At 35.3% G+C, this 17617-nt stretch overlaps 1 protein-coding gene across 3 annotated transcripts in view; it reads right to left on the bottom strand.

The window, feature by feature from the left end:
- ARHGAP15 (Rho GTPase activating protein 15) overlaps positions 1 to 17617 on the bottom strand; it is a 608584-nt gene that overhangs the window by 248051 nt on the left and 342916 nt on the right. For all 3 annotated transcript variants that reach the window (XM_072789067.1, XM_072789068.1, XM_072789069.1), the window contains one exon: positions 7243 to 7365. In XM_072789067.1, coding sequence (XP_072645168.1) covers positions 7243 to 7365 — 123 coding nt within the window. The remainder of the gene's footprint in view (positions 1 to 7242; positions 7366 to 17617) is intronic.

Below are 17617 nucleotides of genomic sequence, written 5' to 3'. Positions count from 1 at the left end.
TAAATGTTTTGCTTAAATTAGCAATGTGACAGGTAGGTTACTCCATCACACATCTGTTCTATCAAATTATTTTAAAAATGCTTTCCTCTTAACTCAATGATTTTGCTATTCATCAAGATGACTGTTGAAAGTTTAGGGCTGATAACTTGTATCTGCAATTTGAATGGCAAATCTTTCTTTACTTCTCAATATAATTGACACATTTTATAAAAGTACTATAATTTCAAAGACATTATTTTCTCATGTGACGGAAACCTTAAACAATTAGTTGTGTCTGTGTGAGTAATTACTTAAATGTTCCTGCAATTAGATGACACTGTATAAATGGGTGTAGCTAGAAAAGAAAATTAGCTTATGCCCATTTATGTATAAAGAGTACCATGATGAAAATTACGAAAAAGATAAATATGAGCCAACCATAAATTATCTACGCACTTGCCTTGAAGTAAGCAAGTTACTACTGCTTTTCCTTGACACTTCCCAGGACTGATTTCCCAAATTTTAAAGGAATGCTAGAGAAAATGTTTTCCAAGGGTCATTTTGATCATAATTTGCTTCATAAACCTAAATAAGAAAGTAAAGAAGAGGAAAAATGGGGAAGGAATGGAAGATGAAAAGAAAGATGGAAGGAAGAAAATTGCTAAATAATGAAGATAAGACTGTCACTGTGTGAAGTTCTTCCACATTTCATCCCATTTAAATTTTATGTTGTATTTTTCATAGATGAAAAATTCAGTAACCAAACATTAAGTTAGATAGCTGGTAAAAGGCAGAACCCAGCTTTAAACCTAGCTTAGTCGAATTCTAAAGCTGCTGTACTTTCAAATAAACCCAGTTGTTTGAATTGTATAATGGAGCAGAAATTTTTTCTATCATCACATAAAAATATGTAAAGATTGATTAAGTTTATTGAGAATATATAAGGCATTCCATAGTCTTCATAAATATTTGATGTTTGAGGCAGGTGTGAGAGTCCCCACACATCCACCCTACAGCAAAACCATATTATTAACAAGCTCTATCCATGTGCACAGAGCTTCAGCTAGTCTTTGTGGAGACTCATTTTGTAATAAAATGAATGACCATTGCCCACCAGACATTTGAGCTAAGTCACTAATGTCATAGAAATACAAAAATACCTAGATAAAATTAATGATTTAAAAAGCAGGACATAACATCTTAAAAAGTAAAAAGAAAGTCCAAACAACAATAACCAATTTTTATTTATATCTTTGGATAAGTTAGAAAAAAAGATGTAATCTGTTTTCTTTTTTTGTCACTTATTCTATTAATTAATATTTATCGAACGCTAAGTGCCAAGTGTCAGCCTCACTATTAGGTATGGGAGTAACATGGGCAACAAAGTTTCTGCCTTTATGGCATTTGAGAAAGTGGGATAAGCAAAAAAAAAAAAGGATTGAGAATAAGAAAGACTCTAGCAAATTGAAATATAACTGCTGAAGTTAAAATAAATTAATAAAGACAAGGGATAAAATTGAGAATTCTTTCAGAATATGAGAAAAATAAATCTTGATTATCTAATATTCATATCATAAAGATCCCAAAAGAAGAACCAGAGAAAACTGATGGGAAGGTTGTATCAACATAGTGATAAAGAGAAAAAAAACTCAGAGCCCAAGAGAATCATAATTCTTACAGTTGAGTGCTAAGCAGAATAAATGTTAAATTCTGCCAACTATATACATTATCTTGATTACAGAATTTCAAAATAAAGACAAAAATTCCCAATGATTCTGAAAGAAAAATATTCAAAGTAACAGGAGTAAGAATGGAAACGGCAACTTTGAATTCTAGAAGCAATGGAATTCTATACCCAACTACACTATTGAGCAAGTATGTGGATATACTGAAGATATTTTTAGACAAAGTCTCATGTTACCTAAATAAGTTATCAGAAGCTGTTACATAGTAATGTAAGGAATTAAAACAAGAAAGAAAAGGTGTGGATTCAGAAGACAGTGAATACGATTCAGAAGTTCAGTAAAAGAGAATCACAGAGTGATAAAGGTGAAGACCAAAAAGCAACCAATCCAAAATGAAGTAAGGTAATGGAAGGAGTTTAGAAGATATTCTAGAGAAAAAAAAAAAAAAAAAAAGCCATGAGTCACAGACTAGAAAACACAGACTGTTTGAGAAGATTGAAGTCCTTGGTGACATAAAGGCCCAGCGACCAGGAAAAAATGAAACTCTGTGGGGAAAAAAAATCTGTACGAGAAATTCACCCCCAAAAATTATATCAAACTAAAAGATAGCATGATTGTAAGGAAGTGATGAAGCATAAGCTTCAAAAATAAGAATATTACAAAGAGAGAGAGAGAGCAAGTCAAGAAATAGATTCTTACCTATAGAGGACAAACTGATGGTTAACAGGGAGGAGAGGGGTGGAGGGATGGGTTAAATAAGTGATAGGGGTTAGGGAGGACACTTGTGATGAGGACAGGGTGATGTACGGAAGGGCTGTATTTCTGTAGTGTACCCCTGAAACTAGTATAACACTGCATGTTAACTAACTGGAATTAAAAACTTAAAAAAATAAGAACATTCTAATTTATATGGCTCATTAAGTCATAATATTGAACCCGTGGATATGTTAATCCAATCTAGCACATGACTTGGTCAGGGATTCCGGAATATTTACATGATCAATATAAAGTAAATGCGGGTGCCTGATTTTCTTTACATTTAGATCCAAGATATGGGGGATAAATGGAGGACTTGATTGTGGTCGAGAAACAGCATAAATGCACTAATGCAACCTTCAAATGTGAAAGAGTCTTTTTCACCATGATCCAGGAGGATTACTCTGTACAGATCACAGAGGTCATGATATTATAAGAATAGAGAATGAAATCTAGTACTTCAAGCTGCAGAAAGCAACCTTACATAATTGTAATTGTACAAATGCTGTTTCTTTGGTTTTTAGCTTTTAGAGCCAATCTATAAATGAGTCATAATTATAGAAAGCTGTGAAATACTGAGTTTTTATGATGTAGAAGCAAGAATTACAATAGCAAAGACAGAAGGGATGAGAGAGGAAAGGACAGTAAACTTCCTGTCTGGGCAATGGAGGCACGAAGTCTCAGTTTTCCATGGTTACTAGAGCAATAAGTACAGATTTAAGTAATTGGATGTTATAGAGAAAGTCAACAGAAAGGCCAAGACTTGCTGTATTTGACTATATTTGGGGAGGAAAAGGGCCAGGTAGTTGAGGTCTGGTTTAATTGAGTCAAATTCATGTCTACTGTGAAAGATATCTGAGATCACATCTAAGGTTGATAAGTCAAGACATTATGACATGAAGGATAAGGAAGATACTGGCAAAAACTAACTGACCTATATCTCCAAATAATACTAACGTAGGTTATGGAGTCAACCCCCCGAACTACGCATGGAACAGTGCCAGGTGGTGCCTCATAAGGAGCAAAACTGGGATGAGGCAGGAAAGCACTGCTTTTCATCATAAATCCTAGAAGCACACTATAGAATCTTTAAACAGGTTGTTTCCTTTATAATATAGTGATTACAAAATAAAGTGTTACAGAATTGCTTTCAATTTCTACTAATACCATCCATTATGGTTTTATCCACATGAAGATGAAAGAAACTACTTTCTAAACATACAATCCTTTCTAATTCTATCACTTTGATATAAGGAAATACCAATTGCTTCTAAAAAAAACAAACAATTGTTATCCTTCCTAGAAATTGCATTGCCAAGTGTTTTCTATTCTTGGATATTAATGCTGTTGTTTGAAAGATTATATAAGGTAGTTTGGCTGACACTAAAGAGCTATTAATCCAGTTCCAAAACCAGGCAGAAAATATGTACAAACATACCTACCACTCTAAAATGTACCCTCTTGCCTATAATTTACATATTAAACTGATTCAAGTTTTATTTCTGATGAGATGTTCAATGCAATAAACTTACACATTTAGAATGCACTTGCCACTCCCTTGGCAAATGTGAAAGCACTTGGAGAAACTGAAGGCTTTCCAGAAGCTATCACCACCATGGTGCAAGGAGTGCTACAACCACTTGAGCTGTCAAGATTTCTTTCCATTGAGTGCCCATCCATAATTACCGGCTGGCCCTTTTTTTGCAATTGTAATATACCCTTCTCGTTAGTCCTATTAAAGAAATTAGAAGATGCAGCCCCATCAGGGGAGTGTTTCCAGACCTAGCTTCTAGCCAATGAAATCACGTATTGGCCGGGTCTCTGCGAGTCCAAAAACCAGATATAGAAGAAAGGGTTTGCGACCGAGTTCAGATTGTGTAATATTGGGACAAGTCTCTTTTCAGATAAAGTGCTTCGTGGATATAGTTCTGCTGGGCATTATGAAGTCAAGAAGGTACAGCCCTTCCTGCTCCGTTGTGGGTGCTCAGGAAAGGCTGGCTGATTTCAAAGCTTGGGCCTCTCAACCTGTTGACAACATTACATAGAGGAGTAAAAAACACTTTGAAAAGTGGCTATGGCCTTGCAGAGTCACTCCCAGGTGTCAGGAAATGCACTTTTAAGACCCAAACAGTCACCACAGCTTTCCTGAATCATGTTGTGAAGGCCTTTATTCCAGATCTAGCAGATTCAACGGTTGAAAGAATTTGATACATATTCTTGTGGGCAGGTACACAGAAGACCACTTTAAAGGCCATTATCTCTCTTTCTGAGTAATTCTTCGCCTCGAAAGAGTTAAGTCCTTTTACTTGGAGAAGGCATTTAACCATTAATCACTCATTTATCTTCTATAATTTTTCATAACTGATCAAAAACCCCAATTCCGTTGCTTTTTCTAAGTCTTTGCCTTAACTTTGCTATTTCTATTTTCTATAGACTGAAAGTACTAAATTTGACTGGGCCTGTATTTTTAAAAATTGGTTTAATGCTTTTTACTCAGTGAAAAGAAAAGAAAAATCAGTAAACGCTTTTTAAAAATTCACAGTTAAAACTGAAACAAGCCCAAGAAGTGATTATATTTGCATAACTTGATCTGTATTTGGAAGAAAATTCCACTGAAGACAACAATGGAAGCTTATCAAATCAGAATTTCACATAGATTTTCCATAGCCCTACTAATGAATACTGACTCATGGGTCAGCTATGGTGGAAATTTAATGGAGCTCTAAGATAGGAAATGTACACATCGGAGTGTGTTCAGTGGTTCCATTACATCAGTATGAAAACTGCATTAGGCATCCAGTTCATCTGCTGCTTTCTGAGACCACGGCTGGAGCACTGTAGTTGTTAATTCTTTAGCATTTTGATTGGAGCCAGACCCTGCCACTGAATTAAAACCCTTTCCATTTTGCCACAGTCATGAAAAATCTGGACTGTATGTCAGATTGGGATTGTTTAAGCTCAATTTGGTTTTCTATTTTTCCCAAAGTGGCAGGTAAACTGCAACTGAATCTCCTCAAAGAAAATGATAATCGATGGGGTGCGTTCCAAGATAAAACTGAAGGTACTGGTATATTATTATATGAAGTTGAATCTGTTGAATCCAATATTGTCGGTGGCCCTGAAAAGGACATCTTTAGAGTAAGAGTCCAAGGATTGCCAAAGCAAGTGCTAGTTCTACCCCCAAATCCTTCCATTTTAAGAATTTTCCACTCTATTAGTGATATGTATGTCCATGCTTCATAAAATTTCACCTTTCACAATTGGTTCAAAATGCCAGATGATTCTTGTGATAAGCCCCCCTGGTTTTTGTTTTTGTTTTGTTTTGTTTTGTTTTGAAAGATTTTATTTATTTATTCGTGAGAGACCAGAGAGAGAGAGAGAGGCAGAGACACAGGCAGAGGGAGAAGCAGGCTCCATGCAGGGAGCCCGACGTGGGACTCGATCCCGGGTCTCCAGGATCAGGCCCTGAGCCGAAGGTAGCGCTAAACTGCTGAGCCACCGGGGCTGCCCTAAGTCCCCCTGTTTAAAAGTGAACTGAAATTGATAGGACACACGATTATTATAACCTATTTAAGTAATTCTCATGCTAAGTATTGCTGAAAATCTTAAGATCTGTTTCACCCTGTTCCTGAGAAATGATTAGGCATTACATCACCTTTTGACTCCCATAAGGATCAGTCTTTCAGTGTTGTTCTCAGAATGTATTTCAGAAAGATATTTTAGCCCAGGTTCAAATTTCTTCTTATATTCAATTTGCAAAATACATCCATCAGTTAGAAAATAAAAAAAAAAAAAACAGGGAAAATGATGGACTTGCTGCACATACTTTCTTGTTAGGAAAATAATGTTTTACCTGTGTAATTTATAAGTGACTTCCAGTTATAGAAATCTGTTTTATCACTGGTTCTATGTATGCATTCATTCTTTCTCATCCCCTTGGCACCTTAACAGTAACAGCAGTAGTGAATAATAATAGCATTAATAGCAGAGAACATTTGTTTAATATTTATGTTCCAGAGACTCTATTAAATGCGTTACATGGGTTATCTCATTTATTTCTCTCAGCGGCCCTCTCAGTGGTGGGTATAAGTACCCCCATTTAACAGATGAGATATCTGGTGTTCAGGAGGTCATAACTTGCTCAATGTCAATACGAGTGAGGTAGAACCAGATTCTGAATTCTGATTAGTCTAGGGCCAGAGTCTATGTTTGGCTATCGTGGCGGCTAGGGCAGTCTAGACTAGTTTGTTCTTTACTTTAGATATATTTAGATATATATTATACCTACTTATTCCAGTTTCAATTGAGGGCTTAGTTCTCCAGCTCCCAAATCCATAAATTTCCATGACACTAATTTGCCTTAGACTTCTGTCCCAGTGCTCACTTCAGAGAGGGGTGACAAGGTAACTTATTATCCAAATCAGGACACATCTGAGAGTGAAAGGACTGCTGCTACTAAGCATGCTGGGATGATAGGTGGGCACCAGGATTGTCCAGGCACATGGTGACATGGGTTCATTCTAATGAGCCCCTAGGATACCTCCTCTACCCAGCCGCCCCCCTCCCTGGTGCGGAGCCCAGCTCCACAGAGGGCAAAACTAGGTACTGTTTTCAATGACACTGCGTTGCAACCTTTATTTTCTCAGGATTAGTTTTCTGGACAACTGCTTTGGTTTTTTTCCCCTTTGTTGTAGAGCAGAACGTTCCATGAACAACCTAAGAAGAATAAAATATCCTAATATCTCTTTAGAGCTGAATAGCTATGGACACAGAGGCATATTCATTTATCATTGCTACAGTAAAAGTATAAAATGTCCTATACCTTTAATAAGTCCCTTTTCTTGCAGAGTTTTCAGGGAAGGTCTTCGGGTGATAAACTTCTTTAATCTGCTTTTAACTCGGTTTTTGTCGCTTGTATCGGAAGCACTATGATGCAGTCTGAACACTGGAGATTAAAAAGAAAAAAAGAAAGCTTTTGGTAAATGTCTCCTTTATAATTATTACTTTATTCGAATATGAATAGAAAGCAGTAGTTATGGAACTACTGGAATTAATAGCTCAAACCCTTCTGTTTAGACACAGCATATGAGTAAAAATTTGCCTGTATGAAAATATTGGCTCTGTTGCCACATGAATGTGCAATGAGACTGTGGTTAGTTTCATACATTCACCATTTATTTTCCCTCTCATTTGCTCATATTTAACATGATAACCTTTATCTGCATAATTCCACCTATCTGTCTCTATACACAGAATTATGGTCAAAGAAAAATTCATCTAAATTAGAGTAAAAACTCTTCAAATTGTTCATTTCAATTAATTAAGATTATATACTGCCTGTAGGTAATACAGGCATTTTCAAAGGTCCTGCCTGCCCAAATAATTTTTTTCAATTATCTATTTTATGTTAACTCAAGTAGATATTTCCTATTTTCCTTTTTTTTTTTTTTTGAAAGATTTGATTTATTTATTCATGAGAGACACAGTGAGAGAGAGGCAGAGACACAGGCAGAGGGAGAAGCAGGCTCCGTGCAGGGACCCTGATGTGGGACTTGATCCTGGGACTCCAGGATCACGCCCTGGGCCAACGGCAGGCACTAAACCATTGAGCCACCAAAGCAACCCCTATTTTTCTTATTGACGTGAAATTACCACCAGTTCTAGAAAAAATTCTGAAACAAATTTGCCTCACATTTTTCCATGTCTTCATTGCTTCCTATCCTAACCTCTATCTTCAAACTTAGATGTATCTCAAATTCATTCCTGAAAAAGTATTAGCTCAATGTTTCTGGATTATCAGGCTCCATGCTAAAGGCTGTGAATTCCATGATGAACATAACACGTAAGGTCTGGATCTCCATTAAGTATAGTGTCTAAACACATTCAAGGTATCTCATTATTATAACTGATAAGAATTCATTGTTTCTATAAAATCATAGATCTTGGCTGGGCCTTCCTTGTCTTAACTCAGTTGTTGGGAGGATTGGGGGGCACTTTCTTAGGTACGTAGAGGTCTTCGCCTCTCAAATTCTATTTTAGAATAAGCCAATAATTCAATTGGATTAATAATAATATAGTAAAATGTACTGAGACCTTGCTACATACTTGACACTTTTCTAAAATCTAAGACGACTTAACTTAATTCTCCTGCAGTGTAAGCTCCAGGTGGGCAGGGATTTTTGTAAACTTTTGTAAATGTTGTTCACAAATGTGTTCCCAATACCTCAAACATTGTTCAGCATGTAAATGTAAATCTTCACTCAATATTTGTTGAATCAATTCTCAATGATCTTTTGAAGTATGTAAAATAATTCTATCCATTTTGGAGAGGAAGAAGCTGAGACAGAGAAGTTCAGTAACTTGTCCAAGGTCAAGTTTGGATATGGGAACAGTCTCATAAGATTTTTATCTGATATTCTAATTTATTGGAGTATTGGTGAATGAATGGATAGTGAAAAAGTATATCAGGAGCTCATTTACTCATTTAAAGTAGAATGGTTTTAAATCAACTAAATTTTTAAAAAGTAGCTATTGGATACCAAATATTTGCTAAGTTATCATTGTATGAAAGCTAAGCATGAACCATCCCTCTGAAGGATCTCAGAAGAAAAAAGAGAGAGACAGGAGAGAACTGCAACTGGAAGAAAATTAATTGCCCGAATTAGAGGACTTGAAGTCAAATGTCCCTTGTGGGGTCTCCAAAGAACCCACAAAAGTGCCCACAGGAGAATGTCTGCTATAAACCTGGCCCAGAGTATGGCTGGTCAAGTAAGAACATTTTTGCATCCCCCTGCACCTAGCTTTCACCACAAAGTAGTAGTAAACATGTTAGCAAGATGAGGATTTGGGGTGAAGCGTACAGCTAAGGACAGTAAAAAGGAAAATACCTTGCCTTCCTTCCAGCTAGCTGAAGAGTGGAATTTTAATTTTAAATTAAGTTCAGAGTTTAGACTATCACATGGGATTAGCTCTATTAGATACCAAATTGGGATAATACTTGCCCGTTAACTGGACCATAATATTTTATATTACCTTAAAGCAGGGCTCTCAACCCCGGCACTATTGACATTTTGAGACAGACAATTATTTTTTGTAGAAGGGGGCTGTCCTGTGCAGGATAAGTAGGATGTTGAGAAGCCTCTTAGGCTTCTACTTTCAATATGCCAGTAGTAACCCCTCCTCGTTATGACAATCAAAAATGTCTCTAGACGTTGCCAAATGTCTCCTTGGGGGAGGGGAAGGGAAATTGTTCCCTGTTGAGAATCACTGCCTTAAAATGATAAGAAAGGTTATAGGATCTGTTTAAGTTCTCATTTACTGGTGGTGGAAGGTCTACTCACATACTGAGAAAATGAAAAGAAACTGTGAAAAGCAAATATATATATATATATATTATTTTAATAATATATCTCTTTACAAATAGCATATATATATAATGGATATATATAGCAAATAGTACATATATTTATGTTATATTTAAGTATATTAAACATATATATCTGTTCTATCATCTATCTGGTATCTGCTATAATATATGCAGTATAAATAGTATAAAGTATGTATATACATAGTATATAGTAAATAGTAAATAGCATATATAAACAATATATATTTACCTATTATATATGCATATATATATAATATTTCAAATATCTGATCTATCATATACCTCGTATCTAACTGCTATCTGTTTATTAAAGGAATTGGTCCTAAAAGTACAACCACTATTATAGAGTCTATCACTTAAAGAGGCTGGGAACCACTGCTGTAGACTGGAGATTGCCAACTGTTGTGCTTGGCATAACAATTGTATAGGGTTACGTTATGGATGTCCTCAGCACTCAGGGTAATTGAGTAGGAATGATGCAGCCTGCACCCCAGGAGCAGTTCCTGTCAGTTATGAGTAGTCTTGCCCATTTATTCCAGTGGTCTATACAAATATATTTTCCATGTGTATCTGAACTTAAAATTGAGAAGCACTGCTTTAGATCTGTGCTGTCCAACATGGTAGCCACTACTCACTTGGGGCTATTAGGCACTTGAAATGCAGGCTGTGCCAGAGGTTGAAACAATAATGTTTTGGATTTTTTTGGTAAATAAATATATCATTAAAATTAATATATTATTAAAACATATTTCTTGTTGCTTTTTAAAATGTGGCTAACAAACGATTTTAAATTACAAACGTGGCTCACATTATATTCCTGGACAGTAATGCTAGGCGATGAAAAAATAAACAAACACAAACTGACTACCTAGTACATATATGGCACTACTGGATTTAACCGTTGTGGATAAAAACACATAAGGCCTATGTAATTTTAATACAGCATGATGTGAAGTACAAGACTTCTGGATCTTAGAGGAATAATTGACCTCAGATCATTTTGGAAAAACTGCAAGTGCCATGAGAACCCATGCAAGCAACCCATGCTTTTATAGGACCATGAATATCAGGCATAAACTGATGATTCTAACTTGTATGATTGGAAGAGTCATTCCGAGCATCTTAAATACTGTGCTGACACATGATATCCTATCAGTTTTTATCTAGGTCCAGTCACTGCAGTGACCGCCAGTTGCATATGACCTGCTCCAACTGACAGCTATGCAAGCCCTATAGTCTGGGTTCTAGTATTGGAGGCTGAAGAGACACTTAACATCCTTCAGGAAAAAAAAAAAAATCTTCTCAGGGTAATTTCAGTCTCAAGCCTGCTTTGAAATAATACGCATTATCAATCTAAATTTTCACAGGTTACCAAAGGTAATATTTTCTATTTCTAGTTTCACCTCAAAACCTTGTCACTTTCCAAGACAGAATGCCCAGGAATACAGAATCAAAGAGGCATTTTTTTCTTGCTTTTTTAGAACTAGTTAAAATGATGTGATTAGAGAGTACAGACAGCATAAATACAAGATTATGAAAATAATTATACAGTGAACTATATTTTTCAGAATCCCTTAAGTCCTCTGGTGATAGTATTTCTAATGTTTTATACATAATATTTTTATATTATTCATAATTTTAAATCTGTAAAGTATAAAAATATTTAAAATATAAAAGTATATATTATAAACACAAAATATATTTATATATTTTATATTTTGTATTTTATATATTATTACATTTTTATGTTAAATATGTGAGAACATATTTATAGATAATATATGAAAATAATATATAAAATTATATCTATTATATAAATATGTATTTAAACACATGCATATGAATAAATGCATATTTAAATATATAGAAATATATGTAATGGAAATATTTACATAACTGTGTGAATATATGTTTATTTATTTACCATTATAATATTATGTATAAAATATATAGAAAACACTTGTGAAATATATACAAAATATTTTATATATAAAATACAAGACATATATATTGTTTTCAATATCACCATCTGGCTCTACATGCGAGACATGCATGTAAGGTACACTGGTTTTTCAAAGAACATGGAAAAACATTTTTAAATGCTTTGTCTTGTTTGCCTCTCACAAACACTGAGAAAGTAGCAGAGTCTTGGGTGTGATCACACTGGTTTTAACACAGCCTAACTCTCCGAAGTTGCCTCTAATGATGACTTTCCTGGAGACAGACTAGAGTGTCCAGTTCTATTTCCTGATGCCATAAATAATCATCCTTAGATGACAAGTCAAATTACATGCCTTTACCATCATTCATTCCCCTCATTTTGTTCAAAGAAGAGTAATGCAGAAGTTAAAGTCAATAGATGACTATAATATATAGCATACGTTTTATTAAGCAAATAACTTGAAAGCGCTATAAATATGAACTAAAAATGTAAAAAGCACATGGTTATAAAGTCAAGTCCATCTTGGGGTCCCTGTAAACAGCGCTAAAAGTCTTTGAATATTGTGGTTTACAAATCTGAATTTAACAGCCAAACTTATAAAACAGTTTACGCTTTTCTGTTGTCAAGGGAGAAAAACTTGCCAAATTGTTCATTTTAAGTAAATACAACATCACCAATTAAGGAAGGCAAAATTTAAACACATGCCTATGATAATCAGGACATAGTTTGCTTCTGATTTCACTACTGATTTTAACAGAACAGTGTTCCTTCCATTTTCCCACAGCACCCAAGTGACCCCACACATACTTTTAGAAACTTGTAATCACACAGTGCAAATAAAAGGACACTTTACTGGAAAATACACAGTGTGGTACAATAATCCATCATTTATGAAAAATAGAATTCAGCCTTTTCTTTTTCCTCAGAGATTCAACTACTTTTTGAGGGTGAAGTTTACTGCAATTTAAAGATTTATGTTAAGCCAATGAGCAGGTTTTTTTTTTTTTTCCATTCCCATTTAAACTTTTTATTCGAAAAAGGAAAGAGACTGAAGAAATATGGGTTTAAATTCTAAACCATTTAATCTGATAAAGGGGAATCACTCTTAGTTCTACATATTTTTATCTCCACAAAAAGTTAACCTGAATTGGATTAGCTCCCCAAGTATTCTAGAATTTACTTTTATTTCCTTTATGCTTTCCTCTTTTTTCCATCGATGCGTGAGTTTTTCTTTCAAGTCCAAACAGAATATTTTTGAAACCCTGAGAATTTTCAATAACAATATACAATTTAAGTCTCAATACACAGGCCAAAGGCATTAGGTTTGAGCACAGTCCTGTTCTTAACCCATTGAGAGATTTAATTGCTGTTAAAGCTGCTCACACCAAAGAATAATTAGAATCGAGGGCTTTTTAAAAATTTTTTATCGGAGTGCTGTTGACACACAATTTTTATATTTGTTTCAGGTGTATAACATGGTGATTCAACTTCTCTATATGTTAGATCACCCCAAGGATTGAGGGCTTTTTAAGATGATTTGCAATAAATATTATTGCATATGAGAATATGCATTAGCACAACACAAGTTTTATACCCGACACAGCCATTACGGTGTTAAAACCACCTCTAGAGGTGGGAAAGCTTATTGTAACAAGTGCCCTTTGTATATTTATTTTTCAACGTTAGTAATGGGGGGCGGGGGGGAATCAACACAGTTTGAACGATCAACATTCACTACCATTCTATTAAGGGATGAAAACCACAAAAGAAAACCCTCAAATTTTTTCAGAATCCAACGGTTTGGATAATACGATCCAGAATTGTGCATCTGCCAGAATTTTTCTTGCTGGGGACCTTATTTTGAAATATCCCCTTTCCCTGCCAAACTGCTGTTTTCACGGTATTCCCATGTTACACTTACATGCTGTTATTATTTTTCTTTAAATTTGGAAATACTGGAGAGCTAACGTTTCAGAAATGTTGCTAAAGGAAATGCTATTAACAAACAACTTTCTAGGCTACTTGTCACTTTTTGTGGTTAGTTTTTACATGGGGATCAACATCAGGTGTAGACCGATAGTTGTGTTAGCTGCTGAGAGCTCCTGTGACACCATGAATCTAGAAAGATGTTCAGGGCAAAGCCGGCAACAGTTACAATCATCTTACCACAGCAAAGTGTCTGGGGAGGGAGTTCAAGAATGAAATGACAAAATAAGGTTATATCAGGCTCTTAATCCCAAGAGATTCCAAAAACACTTCTCAAACCATCTCATGGATTACACAACAAAGTTCCGAATTGTCTCCACTCATATTTTCCAATATGACTTTTTTTTTAATCAGAAATTGCCCTGTTGTACCACTTTCTAAATTACTGAAATAAGAATGCATTACTCAAAATTGACTGAAAAGAGAAATCAAGTTTTAAAAATTTCTTTTCAGCCTCCTGCCTGATTCCTTTACAGGGCATACACGCTTGTGCTAATTCATGAAGCTGTAATATATACTGCTTTGCCCTCTCCAGCATGTGGTTTTAGAGCTTGCAAAACTTTGCACGTAACTCCTTGTGTCAGAGTGGGCAGAAAGGGTAAGTTTGGGCTTAATATACTGCTGGTCATTTAATATCTCTTTCTTCCACATGCTCAATGTAAATAGAAGTCATAATTTCAACCCCCAACTCGTAGCCTGAGAAACTAAATTATTGAAACTTTAAGTGACTTACTTAAAACACAAATCACGATTAAATCTGGAAATAATTGGAAGGGGGAACGCAGAGCATTTTAACAGCAGTCCTTTTTTTTTTTTTAACCACTTAATTCCCACTTAGATATTATAGGAATACAAAATAAATGATCAGTTGTAACAGAAGGGTATCTATCCAATGATTCATATTTATGCTATCTACCCATTTAAAGAAAGGTGAGAATTCATACAATGAAAAACATTTACTTTTAGACTAAATTATCTAGTGTAAATGGTCAAATCTAACCGTATTTTTTCCATTTTCAGTGCTGGCAGTTTACTGTCATGTCCCTGTCACTCAGCCATATGGAAATTCCACGACTACTTTTCTCAGTAATAGATGTGTCCATGTGTTCTACTTCTAATGCGTTCATCTGTCTAGGATCTAAATCTCCATTGTCTTTCATGTATAGGCCTAATATTTTTATTTTGCTAATAATATATTTGAGGTGTGTCTTGGTTGATAACGTATTTCTAGAGTGTGAGTCAGGGTGTTTTGTTTAAATTTAGCATTTAGTATGACTTTGAATTATATAACTTTCTTTTGGTGATGATGATAATGATGATGATGCTAACTTCAATTCTGTAGTGCAAATATTGAGTAATATTACCACAGATGTAATTTGCCTTCCTTCAATTTTAACTCTGTTTTTTCTTTTTGTGAACCAGAATTCCAAAAGATATTTGCATCAAAGGTTATAGAAATACTACATATTTTTTTTAAAAAAGAAAAGAACAGAAAAAAATATACCTAAATAACAAAAACGTGTAGTGTGTGTAAAGACAAATGATCCATTTTTTCCTGAAATGGAATCAGACACAATATCAGATGTAAAGATTCAGGTCATTGAGACATCTTCTATTGACTAAATATTCTTTCTTGTCTTCTTATGTGTCGATAGTGTCAGTAAAACTTTGTCATTTGTTCAAAACTTTGATAGATTCATAAATAAAGTAAGTGGTTACTGAGTTAAGGCAGTAGCTGATTTTGAAAGTGAAATTACTAAAAAAGGGGAAAAAATTACATAGGGCATTAATCCAGACAAAGGGCACCAGGCAGTAGAAATATGTTTTCCATGAGAAAAGATCATATATTAAATACAGGAATGGGTTCTCTCCTGGTGATAGAAAACAGGCCACTGCCAAATCAAATGAGAGGAGCCCTATAGATGAATGTGAACATCGGAGACCAAAAATAAAAAACAAAACAATAGAGTTTGCAGGCATGACAGTTCCACCGTAGAGGTAACAGCATGGCAAGATTCTAGGACACTAACGCTGAAATTTCTGTGGGAAAAAAAGCCAAGTTGGAGAATGAAATGATATTCATATTTAAGAGTATTGGACAATTTTAATGCTGATTTTACATACTGACTCAGATACTAGACCATGCTCAGCAGTATTTGAATTGGGTGGGTGGTATTTAAATCTTCCTTCCAGATAGACATAAATAGAGAGAGCTATCCCTACATATTGTGCGCGCGTATTTGTTTGTACTTTTGTGAGAATGTATTCTCAGAGGGTATAGAGGAGAGTAATATATGACAACTTTGAAGCTTTTTCCTTTAATCTCTAAACTCCCGGCGCTATGTGTGATCAAGAATATGCTACGATGTATCCTGAATTTTTCAGACATAAAAATTTTAACAAGAACATAAAAGTATGCATTACAGGCATAGGTAGTTTGAGAGAAGTCTTAGGCTAAATAATCAATATTTAAGAGGAAATAGAGGACTGAAGTGTTTATTTAGATTGTAGAAAAAGTTAAATTTATATATATATATAAGATATATGTAATGTGTAATTTTTATATGTGATACATAAATAAATATACATTTAACTTTTCCTACAATCTAAATATTTACAGTATTAATTCTTTTCAAGCAGACTCAGTTTCCACTTTAGCCAATCTGATCGTTCTAATATCACTCGTATTATTAATAATGACTAATGTTCTTAGACTGCTGGCAATGTGACAGGAAACTGTACTAAGTATGCTACGTCTCATTTAATCCTTATAACCATTCAGTGTGGTGGGATCTCTTATTGTTGTCCATTCTACAGATCAGGAATCCGAGGTTCAGAGAGGTTAAGTCATGTAGCAAATAAGCAGCAGAGCCAAAATCAGATGCAGGGCTGCCTGATTTCGAGCCCATGGGAACTCCTAACCTGCCCCACTGCCTGCCTTTCCATCTGTTTGGCAATGCTGTCAAAGTGCTAAGGACGTAGAGCGATGGCAATAGCCTCCTACTATAGTCAAGTACTTCCAATCCTTCCAACCTAAGGACTTAAATTATCTGCTGTACTTAAACTGCTGGCTGAAATGATCCTAGGTGGTGTGCATCACTATAGGCCTAGAAGGGAAAATGAGTTGCCTTAGGTGAGATTAGTGAATCGCAGGACAGTAACAGAGTTGATGGCTGAATGCTCTCTGGATTGCCAGTCAGAACAGCTGAAGATGGCATCTGGGTTGCACAGAGCCATAACCACCGCGAACACAAATTGAGCTCTTCTGCTATTGGGCTGTAGGCAAATTTGAGAATCAGTCTCCATGCTCCAGGTGGCTGTATGCAGCAAGACAAGAATAAATACAGAAGTAGAGATGTAGGGTGGGGATTGGGACTCCCTTTTTAAGTAAATGGACTAGCCACCTAGCCAGATCTATCAATTTTTCAAGTCCTTGACTCCTGTCACCACACAAATCCTTTTCAAAGACAGACATACACCTAGCTCACAATAGTACAAGCACATGCATTCTCATCTGTAAACTCCTTAGCACTTCTCTCCAGCCAAGTCAGGAAATGTCAGTCTTCTCTATGCCCAACCAGAAAGTCAACTTGTTTTATTCCTGGTTGCTTCATAGGAGTGAAGCTTCAGGATCAGAAGTTAGGGAGAAAGCAGAAAGCAGGCAAGAGCCACTAATCGATGGCCTCCTTCTAACAGCTAATGCTGCTTCCTAAACCAAACCAGACCAGACCAAACCAAACCAAACCAAACCAAACCAAACCAAAATACATTCCTTTCTCTCTCATTTATTTCTTCTCTCTCTTTTGAATACTACATATTTTGGATTTTGAATTTGAATCTCAACCCTGTCATTTAACAGAGGTCAGGTCTTATTCAAGTAAT

The sequence above is a fragment of the Canis lupus genome, chromosome 20 (genome assembly GCF_048164855.1).
Source record: "Canis lupus baileyi chromosome 20, mCanLup2.hap1, whole genome shotgun sequence".
Lineage (NCBI taxonomy): Eukaryota > Metazoa > Chordata > Mammalia > Carnivora > Canidae > Canis > Canis lupus.
This window is presented reverse-complemented; position numbering and strand designations above follow the sequence as displayed.